Genomic DNA, 15,764 nt, shown 5'->3' with positions numbered 1-15,764 from the left:
AATTTCGTCACAATCATTCAACTTCATTTTAAGAGCCATGAGGGTATCTTTCCTTGCTCAAAATAACCCATGCAAGATCCTGCTTTGCATAGGAATTTTCTTTTGTTTAAATCAACGACAGCTTCGTACTTAGAATTAGACTTCTCAATTTGGTACTTGAGTTGATTCTTCATAAATGCAGCCATATTTTCCGCCTTAGGTTGCCTTCCATGAAATTGGTGACGGAACCATATCCACCACACTAGAAGGCTTCAAACCATATGTCACTTCAAAAGCGGAGGTGTTTAATGGTGTGATTTAAAGAGGTATTATCAGCAAATTCGGTGAAGGGAAGAATCCCATCCTTACTCTTGAGATGATCACCAACTAAGCACTTTAACAAATTCCACGACCGCCTCCGTCAGGTCATCTATTTGCAGATGAAAGTTGTACTAAAGTGTAAATTTGTCCTGAATTTTTTCCATTCCTAAAGTTTTCCAAAAGTGAGCAAGAAACTTTGCATCTATGTCGAAAACAATGGTGGGAGAAAGACCATGCAGTTTATGGACTTCCTTGATGAAGAAATAGCCATGTTGGTTGCAGCCAAAGTCTTCTTACAAGGTATCAAATGAACCATCTTGGAGAAACAGTCCACTACAATCATGATTGAATCACTCCTTTGTGCAAGAGGTATCCCCGAGACACAATCCATAGTTCCATACTAAAGCATCACGGCTACCCGGCATGGAAAAGGCTTGTATAATCCCAGAATTAGTTGTTGCCCCGACTTCTTTGACAAATATGGCACATTTGTAAATGGCTTCTCACATCCTTAGTCCCAATTTGTGATGTTCGGCCAACAATTGTTCCTTCTTCTACGAGCATTTCAGGACACCCAATTTGAGACCCTAAATAAGAAACCTATCCTTCATTATGTAACTTGGATAGGCAACTCTTTCGCCTCTTTGTAAAGCATCAAAATTGTACTATGGTAAGGGTCATCAGCATAGAAAGCATGAAATTCTTCAAAGCCCGCACTTTTAGTTTTTATTTCGACCAAGAGAGCTGTTAGGAGATATATGTTAATATGTGTTAGTGAGTGAGGGCATCTTGGTCTTTGTGAGACTTGTACTCTCACTGTAAATATCAATAGTATTTGTGTTAGGGTTAATTAACACCCATAAACATTTTTCCTCTCTCCGATTACATGGCATCATAGCACAACACTTATCCACTTCGTATGTATGAAACCCACCGTTGTTGCCGTTGTCAACCACCGAAACCCCTGGAAATCGAAACCCAACCACTAAAACCCTGTAAATCGACATCCAACTCTTCAAACCTTAAGCCGACTGCCACCCATCTTTTGAAACCCTAAATTGCCTGCCAAATTGCCCCCCACCCCTTCGAAACCCTAAATTGCGCCACCTACTACCCTGAAATGAAAGTAGAGAGTAATTTTCCTAAAGGAATACAAAAGAGTTTTGCTATCAGTATTCTCCTCTTTTAAATGATAAATATCATAGAAGGGTTAACACAGTTGTACATCCCCAGCTAGGTATAACCAAGCAAAGTTTATAACAAAAAACTAACATAGAAATGATGATATTAGACTAACACAGTTTTTTCTCGAAGTTATAGTACGATGAAATAAGTTAATAACATTACCAGATGATCCAAGACAGTGTCTATAAGGGCATATTTTTTAGCTTAATGGCGCATATCATGCATATTGACCACCATATACATGGTTTCCCTTATTTTTGAATGCAGTTTTTTGGTGGGACAAACTTTGGTCGGACTTCTGGGGGCCCAAACTACATCACGAGTTACGATTATGATGCTCCACTTGATGAATATGGTAGGTTAAAATGTACTCAGATTAGATAATTGATTTGTTTTGGTTAAAAATAGTAGTTTATTAACGAATTAATGTCTAATTTACATAATATTTGGCTTTTTTGTTTTCATGTCCTTCATCACTCTTAGTTGAGATGGTGGTTTACTCATTTCACTTCTTTTGCTGTATTTTGGCAAACAGGATTACTGAGACAACCTAAATGGGGGCACTTAAAGGATCTGCATGCTGCTATAAAGCTTTGTGAACCTGCTTTAGTTGCTGTTGATTCACCCCAGTATATAAAATTGGGACCAAAGCAGGAGGTTTGTTTTAAGCCTCAACTTATCCATAGGATTATCAAGTTAATCTCTTGGGTGGCAGCTCAATGTTCTAGCATCGGCACAGCTAAGCTTCCAACAAATCTCAATTTTTGGAAATTATGGGAAGATCAATTCGTATTTTGAAAGTTTCCTCACTGTGTTATTTCAGAATAACGAATGTTCCTATGTTTGTCTTTAAGATTGATGATTGCTCATGTTTTGTGTGATCACCTACTGTTGCCAGTAGATTGTCTTCGTTGGGTTGACAGTTCGGTTCTTTTAGGAAATGGATGGGATTTGTGACATTTGTCAACTTGTTTCTTCTTCATCATTCAGGTTGGTCAGAGATAAAATTGCAGAAAATCTTTCCCAGTCCTTCCGAAAAGCAAAATAATGGGTGGAGAATAGTCAGTTTATGGAGTTACAATCACCCAACTCTAGGAATGCTGGGACTTCCCCATCAGAATACGTACAAGTCCATCTTATTTTAGACAGTGTTTCAATGCAGGTGTTGTAATGTAAAATATCAACAAACAGACTCAATTAAGATAAAACAATGTGGATCTGAATTCCTTACTTAATACTTCCACTTGGTAGTGGATATGTAATTGGTAGTGCTTAAAGTACCATGCAAGTATATAATTCATATATTTCAATTTCCATAGGAAATTGAAAATCTGCAGTAAAATTCAATCTTGATTTTCTAATGGTTGCCTGTTTTGGTGTAGATCAGTCAATTGTTTGGAAATAAATATAAGTATCTCTCATTGTCTTGTGCAGATCAAACATAATTTTCTTCCTTGTAATTTACTTTTCGGTAAAGTTTTTCTGTTGGAACTTTTAAAATTAATGCATTTTTACCATACTTGCATTCTACTCTATCTTAGACACTAATGCAGATGAATGACAAATTTCAGGCACATGTGTATGGTACAAATGTTCATGGTGAAGGCCAGATCTTGACCTCGTTGGAAAAGAAAAGCAGATGCTCCGCGTTTCTTGCCAATATTGACGAACATTATTCGGCTACTGTGACATTCTTTGGTCATGTATATACGTTACCACCATGGTCAGTGAGCATATTACCAGACTGCAGGGAAACAGCTTTCAACACCGCAAAGGTTGGTTTGTATTTTCTATATGTGGGACAATTTTATTGTCAACAAGCAGCATGTCAGATAACATCATGAGCGCCTTTCTCTGTGGGAACTGCTATAAGTTACTTTTTTTTTATAATTGTTGTTGGATACAAAATCAGCATGCTGCAGAATCCTTTAATCTTAGCTATCTGTTTTCCCTTTTTCCTTTTTGTTGTTACTGTTGATTCCTTGCTGAGTGCCACTTTTTTTTCTTTTTTCACTCGTGCTACGCATTCCCCACTTTTATGTGTATCATTTTCTTTTAACCCACCCACAAGAAGAAAAAAAAAAACTCTTGCTAAAGAGGCCAAGGACTAGAGATATGCATGTATTAAGCAAAAGGCAGCTTAGAGTCTGGAATATTTGACACTTTAGTTCTCTGAGGATTTTGCTTATTTTGGTATAATATTGTGGCATATAAACTGTAAACTGACACAGCTTGAGAAAAAGAGGTCCTAATTTCATATATAAGACCCCACCATCAGTGTTCTTAAAATTGTACAATACGCAATTCGTTTCGTATCGGAAGAAAAACTACTCATATCTGTAGGCGTATGGATTTGTACAGAAATCGTAGGATACGGAAGGTGTATCGGGATACGTATGAAAATCGTACGGTTTGTTTCCATCTTAAATCATACCTTTTATGCCCCACTTGAAGCTTTAATCGAGACCCTAACTCGTTTACCCTCCCAGAAAAACCTTCGGCGACTCCTAAGCCGTACGACTCCTCTCTCCGACAACCAAAGTCAGTCCTCTCTCCAACGAAATCGCCGGCGAAATGGGTCAAAGTCACTTATTCCTCTACCGACTGCTCCTCTCCGATCTTTGAACCTCTTTTCTCCTCTGGTCTTTTCGCACTAAGTACCATCGTTGACTGAGAGATATGGAACTGGACCTTCTGGTTTTGGTTTTGACGTTACTTTTTTTTTTTTTTAGTCTGTTCTCGCCGACTGAGAGGTAGTATAATATTAATATGTTATGTACACAATATATTAATAAGCCCTTTGAGTGGTGGTTCATGTTTTACCCTAGTTATTTTTCAACTACACCAACTCTTCTCACTTTTTAAAGCCACTGGGACCACTACTCCATTAAAATAAGTTAGGCAAGTTCCTTTCTCATTCCACTAAGGCATTGAATAAAAGAGACAAAAAGAGAGCTTTTAGAACACCTAAATCTTTTGGAAGACTTTAGATGGCCTAAGACATGTGATTTTGCATCCTAAATGCTTCTTTTTTCATGTATGCAATTAATTTTTGGTTTATTTTTACATAATTATGATTAATTAATGTATATTAACTTTTGTCAACATATCTTACGATCCGTATCCTGATACGATTCGTAAAATGAAAAACTGATACGCGATACGTATCCTGATTTAAAAACCTTGCCCATCATACATCTAGGCTCAAGTAGCTTGTCAGGCTTAATTTATGGGTAAATATGACATTATGGTGCTAATTCAGTTATTTTGCTATCATGATCATGATTTTACCAAGGTTATCAACTTCCACTTTTCCGACATGCTATCAAATAGAATTCTGCATAGGATGTGTAGACATTAGCTTCATTGCTTGTTTTTAAGGCACCTTTTGTCATTTCAATACTTGGAGCAGGTTGGAGCTCAGACCTCCATTAAGACAACAGAATTCAGTTTGCCATTTTCCACAAATGTTTCCATACCGAGTCAGGATAAAGTTTCACTTATCTCGGGAACCTGGGTGACTGTTAAAGAACCAATTGGTGCATGGGGTGAAGACAATTTCACCGTCAGAGGCATATTGGAGCATTTAAATGTGACAAAGGACCGTTCTGATTATTTGTGGTATATGACCAGGTACAGTTTATCCAAGTCTTACAGCTCGAAACAGTACTACTCTGTCAAAATAGAACTATCATTTCTGTGCTCCTTAATGTTTCCATCTTGTAACCACTTAAGATGATACTTGACGAATGTATCTATGTAATATTGCAAATTGCACCGACCTCCCCCGAAGACCTGAGGTTTAGGTTTAAAACAGGTTCTCCTGAACACTTTATATATCAATTGACCTCCGTTGCCAGGTTTGGTCCTTCAACAGTCTTAAGAGGAGACTGATGTGATAGCTCTTGAATGGTTAAATAAACAAGTCAACTAGGTGTTGGAAGCCTATACCAGAGGCTATGGGTAGAATGCGCATCAGAAGCCTTTTCATCAGTTGAGAAGTAATTGTCCGAGGTAGTTTAGTAGATGATGGTGTTTTGGTAATTTCAGAAGATCCGGATTAGGGGGAGCAATGTCATTCGATGGTCATCATGAATCTACTAGCTGCGCATATATAGGCACTTGGAGATGTTTACAAAATGTTTATTCATTACATGTAGTCATTGTTGGGTTTGTTAACCGCATCTTTTTCAATGTCTACATTTATAACTAGGTTCCTTCAAATCGATTTGTAAATTGTGCATGTTAAATAGGTTCTTCAAATGACTTATTTGGTGTATTGATCGACTATTCGATTCATTGAACCACGTTTAGGTTCATTCTAGGAATTGGTATAACCTTTTGCGTGGTTCATAAATATTGATGTAATCTTTCATTTTGATGGATGGAGTTGATTATTGAAATTGAGTTAACAAGGATGTGTTCTTTGTGATGAGGGTTGTGGTCCTTGCAAAAATTGCTTACCCTAAGCGAGGGTGAAACATCTCTCTCTCGTCTTCTCAGTTTTTCCCTTCTTTGTTTTCTTTGCATACATATCCCAAGTACTATTGTCAACAACAAAAGAAAACAAAAGCATTATTCTTGTTTCCTACCCAAAAATGCCACAATTCCTTTATAGGTGGCCAGCAATACCCATAGTTCCCTAAAGCCATTTTACATCAAAGTACTATTGACCCGTATTCAACCCGCCCATATTCAACCCATAACCCATTTCAACCCAGCCAAACCCACCCGTTTGCCTCCTCTAACTAGGAGATATAGTTACTAGAACTTCCTTAGGATTCACGACACTAGCCAAATAGTTTGTTCAGTTCTATCCTTTTATCCTTTTGAAAAGGGAAAATGTCTTGATTGGAATTCAAAGATTTTTGGCTGCTGAATGTTTGAATAAAAATGTTATCATAAGTTATGCGATGGAAAGGGAACAATTTAATAGGATGTGCTTATTGCGGAAACTTTATATCCAACTCAAAACCAATTGGCAATACGTGGAGAGGTCCCAAATGTTATTATGTGATCTCCCATTCCATACCCATGCAATGTGGGACAACTACTCTAACACTTATAATGCATTCATATTGTTTCATCAAAGAATGAATCTTCAATCAATGTTGTTTTAGTGCGTGTTATATATATATATATATATTATAATGCATTCATATTGTTTCATCAAATAATGAATCTTCAATCGATGTTGTTTTAGTTTTTTATATATTATAATGCATTCATATATATATATATATATATATATATATTATAATGCATTCATATTGTTTCATCAAAGAATGAATCTTCAATCGATGTTGTTTTAGTGCGTGTTATATATATATTATAATGCATTCATATTGTTTCATCAAATAATGAATCTTCAATCGATGTTGTTTTAGTTTTTTATATATTATAATGCATTCATATTGTTTCATCAAATAATGAATCTTCCATCGATGTTGTTTTAGTTTTATATATATATATATATATATCGGGGCGGTTCCGGGGACACCTAAAAAACACCTCATAGTTCCCGATCAAATTTTGATGATCTGAGCCGCTTAATGTGATCAGAACGTGATTTTAAGGGTAACTGTGAGAAATCAGCAAAAAAAAAAGACCTGGAAGGGCTTGATCCGAACAGTTTCGAACAGTTTTTTATTGAACGGTTCAAATAAAAACTGCTCAAATCAAACCTTTCCCGGTCATTTTTTTTGCTAATTTCTCGCGGGCATCCTTAAAATCACATTCTGCACACATTGAACGGTTCGGATCATAAAAATTTGATCGTGAACTATGAGATTGAGATTATGGGTGTTTTTTTAGGGTGTCCCTTGAACCGTTCCGTGTGTGTGTGTATATATATATGGGGCGGTTCCGGGGACAACTAATTAGACACCTAAAAAAACCTCATAGTTCCCGATCAAATTTTAATGATCCGAGCCGCTCAATGTGATCAGAACGTGATTTTAAGGGTGCCCGTGAGAAATCAGCAAAAAAAAAAAAGACCGAGAAGGGCTTGATCTGAGCAGTTTTTAGCTTAGACAAAGTGCTTTAAAAACCCAATAAAATCACTCCATAATAGTTGGACTCCGATTTGCTTCGTTCAAGGGAGGGGGCAAGACTCTATTGTTCATTCGTAAGAAGCCACCTTTAGTTACTTTTTTGCTTTCATTAAACAAATATAAGTGTTAGACTTGTCCCACATCGCTCACCCAAGCTTGGTTAATATATTTTTGAGGTTACTCCACCTATTGCCAATTGGTTTTAGGTTGGAACCCTCCAAGAAATCTAACATGGTATTAGAGCTAGGTCTTGGGTGGCTTAACCTCTCATGGGAAAGTCTCTGTCATCTTTGTCACCCGAGTCAATCGCTTGTGCTTTGTTTGGATTGCTTTTTGAAAAAAAATTCTCAACTCAAAAAACACTAATTACCCCTATTTTCAATCATTACTCATCTCTATCTCCAATCATTATTCTCATTTCTCTCTCTATTTCTCTCCAATCATTACCTCTACTTTCAATCATTACTCGCATTTCTCTCTCCACTCATAACCCTACAAAATTTCTCAAAAATTTCTCATAAACTCATCCATACACAGCATTGGTCTCCTGGTCTATCACCTCCACGTGCATCCGGGACGTGAGGGGGAGTGTTAAACTTGTCCACTTCGCTCACCCAAGCTTGGTTATTATATTCTAGAGGTTACTACATCTATTGCCAATTGGTTTTAAGTTGGAACCCTCCAAGAAATCTAACAAAAAGCAGTAACAAGAACTTTCATGTTTGAAACCTTGCAAAAGCAATTGTTTATTAGTGCGAGATCTAAAGCTCTTTTTAACTAACCCCAACCAAATTTTTTGGAGCCGCTGCTACTACAAAACAGGCACCTCCCACGTCTCTTGTAATGACCCGCTCCTGCCTTGTACAATATTGTCTACTATGGCCGCCCAAGCACTATGGACTTCCCAGTAGATCGCCCATCCTAGGACTACTCTAGGGTGAACACGCTTAACTGTGAAGTTCCAATGAGTTTTGACGCCCTCACGGCTTTAGAAGGCCTTGTACAAGGTAGGGTCATAATCTATTACTTATAGCTCACAACTTACACTTCACCAAGCGATGTGAAACTCGTGACTAGGGTCACCACAGCTTTGCCTGGGTCTTTTCCCTCCCATCAAGCCCTAGGGTCACCACGGCCTCAACCCGGGTCTTTTCCCTGGCTACGGGGCATCACATCTCTTGTGACCATGGCTTTAATAGTAGGCCGCAACCATCACGTAATGCCGTTCCTCAAAGTTAGGGGTCATTTGCGCTAGTCATTATGGCTGATATGATGCTGTGCATGAATTTCACAGGTGCAACAACTTTAAGTTCAGGTACGTGACTCTGTTTTGGGAAAGAAGGCTTTTATGCTCCAATTTCTATGTTTCTATTATTTGTTTTGGAAATTCTCCTTTTTCCCACTTTGTTTATTAATTATTTGTCTCTTTCTATGTTATAGTATAACATTGCACAATTAATTTTCTAATCTGAGTTATGTTTCCCTAATTTCTATTTGTTATTTGGTTGCAGAATATATGTTTCTGATGATGACATGTCATATTGGGAGGATAATTCAGTTGAGCCTGCACTATCAATTGATAGCATGCGTGACTTGGTGCGCATATTCATTAATGGGCTATATGCAGGTAGATTTTATATTTCTATTGTGTATCAATGTAGCATTCCTTACTTTTCTGACGGATGTTCTCTGTCAAATAGGTTAGTGTGTTCATGCACGTGCATGGTCTTAGACCCCCAGCTTATTTACGAACACCTGGTTATTAAAGGATATAGGTGTAGCAAATCTACGCCCGAAATTATGTGGCATTCAAGTGGAAAAGAATTAAGAGAGAAAATAATGATATACCTATTCTACCTGAATTTTGATAGGATAACGATGCGCACCTAAAAAACCTTGAAAAGCTCTTGATATTTTCAATAATACGTTTTCCAATCACAATTACTTGAGGAAAATACGGTTTTGTATTGAATTCCAAGGACTTGTAACTCTAGTAGGACTTTGACAAGATGGCTGAATGCTGGCTTTGATTTTTTGAAATCTTTTTAATCAAAAAAATAAAAATACTGTTTAAATTTTGAAGCCAGTAAGGTCTCAATGGGAACCACCATACGATGTCTAGAACATATGAAATCACCTAAATACAGGCAGCTACAACTGGCCACTGGACAACTTCATAAAGGTAATAAAAGCTTAAAATACGACTCAAAACTCCATTATCTGAGTTTTATTGAAAGAAATAAAACAAACTCAAAGAAGGGATGACGAGGCTGGGGAACTTTATGATGCGGGGTGTCTAGCAGTGCAGCCTAGAACCAACTCAAAAGACTGCTCCTCTTTAAATTTAATTTTTCTTGGGGGTTTAAGGAGTTGTATCACATTGCTTGCACATCATTCTCGACATGCTGCTTCGTAAGCACATCAACACTGCTATGTTGTAAGGCAGGTTTTGGTGCATCTTTCCTTTTTTGGGGTTTCGGAGGCTGGATGGTCTGTGGCGGTGGGTTGTCGGTGGCGGGCTGCTCATTTTCTGGATGTGTTCAACGTCGCTCTTGTTTTTCCGCCGCCCTTGTTGCTCTGCTCAACTCTGGTTTCTTAGCAGAAGGGGGTGGCGAGGCCGGCATGCTGGTGGTGCTATAGTCGCCGTTGTGGGGCGGCGGTGGTAGTGCTTAGGCTCTGGTGGCGGCAGCAGCTGATGAGATGGGGTTGGGGTTTTGTATTTCTCTGGTTTTGGGCTCGGCCCATTAGGTGTTCGGCCTTCAGCCCTTTAGGTGTGGGCTTTTTGCCCTTTGGGTGTCCTTGGTTGGCTCCTTGCCAATCGAGGGATTGGGTCTTGGACTAGGCAAATGATTATTTTTAGCTTTGTTAGGAATACGATGCTGTTCTTTTTTGCCGTTCAAAAAAAAAAAATGTTGTAAGGCAAGATATGCGATATTATTATGTATGTGTAAGATTGGAAAATGAACTTGTGACTAGCACATTCTAATGTGTGATCCTGAACTAGTTGACTCCCAAGTTTAGGTTTTATTATCGTAGGACTTATTATCTGTGGTAAATTTTTCACTGATTATGCTTTCTTTATAATTTCAAGCAGTACAAAATTATTTCTCCTACTTTTAGGTTTAAGTTAAATTTACTTGCTGTACATTGATTACTCCTCCCTTGTTCCTCAATGTCTTAGAGTCTCCCAGAGTGTGTTTGTACCTTGATGTATCTATTTATACATGTAGAAAAGAGGTTTCTTCTTACTAAATGATTTGTCATTCGGAAGTGAAGGAAGTAAAGTTGGCCATTGGGTTAAGGTGGAACAACCCATTCAGCTTAAGCAAGGATACAATGACTTAGTGTTATTATCTGAGACAGTTGGCTTGCAGGTAATCTATCTTAAAATGTGTTGTCATTCAGATATTTTGAAACTAGGGTTTGATGTGTAAGATTCTCATAGGAAATTTTTTTCCGATTATGTCTAGCTTCGTATTAAGGTATGTATGTTGTAGGTTTCAGCAGATTCTTGCATGTTCTTCTTTTGAGGTGTGTTATTTATCATCAGAGGAGGAGCTAGAATTCTTTTATGGCGGAGCGAATCAACAACCCATTGATTACACCATGTTGTAGTTATTCAATGTATACAAAGATTTTAATCAAAATTCATGGTAATCCAAACAAAAATCGTGCACCAGAAGATATATTTACTGCAATTAAAAACTACACAATCTAGTTTCAAAATAAATAAAATTTGAATGAATAATTGATAGACCACGAAGTAACCAGAGTTGAGGGTCTTCAGTATTGCTAAATTGACCACACGAGAATATAAAACTTCTATCAAGACTAACATTCTCATGGATTGGTATGGGAACTTGCAAGTAAACGACATTACTTTTTTGAGTTAGATTTAAGCTGAGCTTCACTTTCACGTATTTTTGTACTTGCTCCATCACTTTGCATTATATAGTTCCGTATACGGATATTGTAAGCTCTAACTCCGCCTGTACCATGCCTCAAGTCTTATGTATTACACAGCCAGTCCCAAGTCCAGTTAAAGGAAGACAGTTTGAGTTAGCTGACAGCCAGCATGTAAAAAATGTCAAAAGGGGACCTAAGGCTTGATTGGGTTTGGTATTGATACATAAGCTGTGTCAATTTCAGAATGCCAAATGGGGTGTCACGTCTGGACTTATGAAGATCATCATGTCAAAAACAAAAAATTACAGACCATCTTCAACAAAGATCTCTCCTGTTAAGCCAACTAAATTAGACATGGTTCACAACCTGGAAACATTAAGGGAAACAATGAAGTACACAGAGTTTAGTTTAGTCATTCAATGCTTAAACTTATTTTACAACTTAAGGTTTTAAATGAGTTGGTGGTCAACAACTTTTCATAGCTGAAGGTTTAAAGTTAGCAGTTCTTGTCTTGCCCTCTCTGATGCCCTCCGGCTTTGATTTGAGGGCATGTGTCCATGGCGCAACGTCCCTTGAGTTCCACAATCTTTGAAAGTATAGGAGGGCCGCTATTCAGTGCTAAAACTTTCTGAAAGCAGCCACTTTGTGCATATGTATTGCCAAAGGTTAGGTTTGTCGCCATATCCCCATCAATTGGGGGTTACATGGGTAGTGTTATTGTTATTGTGTTTGGTTATTATTATTGGTGGTGTTATGTAGTTGTGGTCAGCAACTTAACATTCAAACATGGCTTTGGTTTTGAGGAATCTTGGTTTCAAGTCTATAAAATTGCATTTGCTCCTCATTTTCATGTTCTATGTATGCATTATATTTCTCTCACAATGTATGCATATGGATGTTTGCATCTACACGTGTGAGACGGGGAGTGTTGGATATGTCGTCGTAATTTTTTGCCTTATTTCCTCTTTAAGGTTTTTTTGATGGGTCAGTGGTCAAGAACTTGACAATTTGAATGCTTTCATTTGTTATACAGAACTATGGAGCGTTCTATGAGAAAGATGGGGCAGGGTTTAAGGGTCAAATTAAGCTTACTGGGTTTGTAAATGGGGATATTGACCTCTCTGACACATTATGGACTTACCAGGTATATTTTTTCATTATCTTGCCTTATCCACTGTATTTTGGTTTTGACATGGATTCAGATAATGTTTCCAACTATGCAGCCAGTCTCTTAGGATGTGGACAGTAAGTTTTGATGACTTACTGGATGTAAATATGCAGGAATAAGACTAGTATATTGGAAAACATAATGCTGGACCGTACTGTAGAGGATTGATTTAGGCCTTGCCTTTCTAGTTGAGAATTGAGATAAACTTGATTTCCCTGCCAATCTCGGATTGGGGTCTCGGATCCTTGCTAAAAAAAAATTTTGCATTTCCTTGTATCATGGAGTAATATTGTCATGTCAGCTACGGGGTTGAGGCAATTAAAGCTCATATCATATTGTGAACCTTGAATAGAACCCTATAGGATTACAGTAATAGTGTCCCACAGAAAAATAGGAAATTCAATTGCAAGTAGTTATTTTCTTAATCTGACCTACATTTGAGAGGGAGTGGTTTTCCGGGGCATACTTGTAGTGAAGAGGGCAAGACAATAAACCATATCTAGGCATGTGCCCCACTGTCAAACCAATGCATCTTGGTATTCACCCTACAGTTTTCATGCCTTTTAATTGATGTCATGTGGAGCTACTCCACCGTAACACTGATGCGCTTTGGTATTCACACTACGTTCTTCTTTCCTTTTAATTGATCTTATACGCTGATATAGATGATGAATTTCAGGTTTTTAGCTCATCGCCTTCTCATCCATTCTCAAATCTACATGGCAGAAAACTTTTATTTACTATTTTCAAACTTTAGGTTGAAGGATTGTAGACGGAAAAGGATATTGTATTGCAAAGATAATCCATGATACAAAGATAACAAGGTTTATATAGGCTAACCCATTAACCATAAGCAACCCTAATGCGATAAAAAGAACCTTGCAAACCTGACAGGGTAGTGGTCATAGCAGAAGCTTGCAAATGATAGCCCTAGGTGGCAGCCAAAACACCTGATACTGCTGATATTGTGCAAATGAGGGAGATGGAGGGACTCTGCTAGTGGTAGGGGCTACAAAAGCTGCAGAGGGACGGAAACTCTGTGGTGGTGGCCGAGAAGATGATGGTGCAGTCGAATGAGAAGAATTGCATCCTTTAGGCTGCAGAAGCTTAGGGTATGCATTCTTCCAATGTCCATTCTGACGGCAAAAACTACACTCGTTCATGGCAACCCGAGGTTTCGGCTTGCCTGTAACCTGTATCAGATGTCAACCGAGAGTAGGCAAGAGAGGTGCCGGGGACAGAATTGGCCGAGCATAACAGAAGTGTTAAGTTATGGGTTTATATGTAATTAGTTATAGTTTACATTTAATCTCTTATGTAAGTAGATTAGGAGATGAGGGTCATATGTATAATTACTGATTTTACATGTGTATAAGTATAACGTAATGAGAAATAAACCCTAATTTTTTGGGTTCACAATTCTATCTCTCATTTTACATGGTATCAAAGCACCGATCTTGATCGGATGTCTCAAACAAACAAAACCCCTTACCTACCGACGATCTACGCTACACCAACTGATTCTCGCTAACATCGTTTTTTCTTCTACTCCTCCTGTTGCAACTAGAACTACCGTACAACATCCGACAGGTCTGGATCTTGCTCGCCGAATTGTTTCCGACCACGAACAGACTCGTTCAACGCTGTACAACCCTCGTTTCAGCAACTCCACCGCCGACAAGGCTTTGAATCTTCTTATCCACTGCCGTCGACCTCTGACCAGGTGTGTATCTGCTTCCGTTGTGGCTTACGAGACTGTACGACGTCCGACAGAATCTGAGTTTTAAGAAGTACAGTTCTGAATCTCGCCGGCAACCATTATTTGACCACTTACTATCACGTTCCAGCACTGGGTAATCTTGTACACCCTTTTTCCTTCGGTCGTTTAAGTTTGGATTACTCGTACAAGACTGGGCTGTTTGTACACTACTGAGTACGTGTGTTTTTAGTTTATTCAAAGGCTGAAGATAACTTATTAGAAGCTGTGTAGCTCTATATTGCAGTTTTTTTTTTGTTGAGATGTCTGAGGAATCAAAAAAGGCTTCCGTTAGTGGTAAGGATGAGTCGAGTCGTGTAGGGACTCAAGATAATTTTTCTCTGGATATTTGCCATATTAAGTTGGATGGTACCAACTATTTGATTTGGTCTCGCACTTTTACTTTGGCTATTGAGGCCAAAGGGATGTCAGAATTTATTGAGGATCCTGTTACTCCACCTGTTGAGGCTATTGAATTGAAGAAATTTAAATCTCAAAAATCGTTAGTTATGACCTGGTTGTTTAATTCTATGAGGGCTGATATTCGTCATACTTTTCTGCTTCTTGATACTCTACATAAGATTTGGATTACTGCAGCCCAGACCTATTCTCAGCAAGGTAATGATGCACAGTGTTTTGAGTTGAGGAAGAGACTCCGTACATTGGAGCAAAATCATCGTTCTGTTGCTGTGTATTTTGCTGACTTGAGTGGAGCTTGGGGAGATCTTGATTATTATCAGGGCTTTCAGGCTGTTTGTGCAGTGGATGCTGCTAATTGGCTAAAAAGGATGGAAAAAGAGCGTGTTTATGACTTTCTTGCTGGTCTTGATATGGAGCTTGATCCGATTAGAGTACAGGTGTTGGGTCGTATTCCGTTTCCATCCTTGGGAGAGACCTATTCTATTGTTCAACAAGAGGAGAGTAGGAGGGATGCTATGTTGCAGCCTCCTACTTCTGATCGTTCGGCCCTAGTTGCTACTCCTCAGGGTCATTTTGGTTCTGCTAGTGGGCCTATTCTCCAGGGTGGCAAGTCCCAGTCAAGTACTATCATTGGGCCTCCTGATCGTGCGTCACTCCAGTGTGATTATTGCCACAACACTGGTCATACCAGCGATTTTTGTTGGAAGCTACATGGCATGCCCTCTCGTGGGCGCGGGGGTGGACGCGGTGGCCATGGTCGTGGTCCAGTGCGTTCTCGGGCCCATGCCCATGTTTCAGAGTCTACAGTTGGCACATTGCCTGATTCTGGGTTCAGTACTGGGATTCAGGCTTCATTTGATCATGTTGGTGGTTTCTCTCAAGGGGAGATACAAACTCTCAGGCGCCTTATGGCTCAGGCTGATTCTTCATCTACTATAGCTTCCTCTTTCAGAGCAGCTCCTACTTCATCCTATTT

At 38.7% G+C, this 15,764-nt stretch overlaps 1 protein-coding gene across 3 annotated transcripts in view; it reads left to right on the top strand.

Moving 5' to 3' along the window:
* Positions 1-15,764, top strand: part of LOC131299430 (beta-galactosidase 9) — a 41,574-nt gene that overhangs the window by 15,339 nt on the left and 10,471 nt on the right. For all 3 annotated transcript variants that reach the window (XM_058324974.1, XM_058324973.1, XM_058324975.1), the window contains 7 exons: positions 1,753-1,840; positions 2,021-2,142; positions 3,057-3,260; positions 4,898-5,118; positions 9,050-9,165; positions 10,815-10,912; positions 12,478-12,588. In XM_058324974.1, coding sequence (XP_058180957.1) covers positions 1,753-1,840; positions 2,021-2,142; positions 3,057-3,260; positions 4,898-5,118; positions 9,050-9,165; positions 10,815-10,912; positions 12,478-12,588 — 960 coding nt within the window. The remainder of the gene's footprint in view (positions 1-1,752; positions 1,841-2,020; positions 2,143-3,056; positions 3,261-4,897; positions 5,119-9,049; positions 9,166-10,814; positions 10,913-12,477; positions 12,589-15,764) is intronic.

Source organism: Rhododendron vialii, chromosome 9a (assembly GCF_030253575.1).
Source record: "Rhododendron vialii isolate Sample 1 chromosome 9a, ASM3025357v1".
NCBI classification, from domain to species: domain Eukaryota; kingdom Viridiplantae; phylum Streptophyta; class Magnoliopsida; order Ericales; family Ericaceae; genus Rhododendron; species Rhododendron vialii.
Note: the sequence above shows the minus strand (reverse complement) of the source record. Positions and strands in the feature narration are given on the sequence as shown.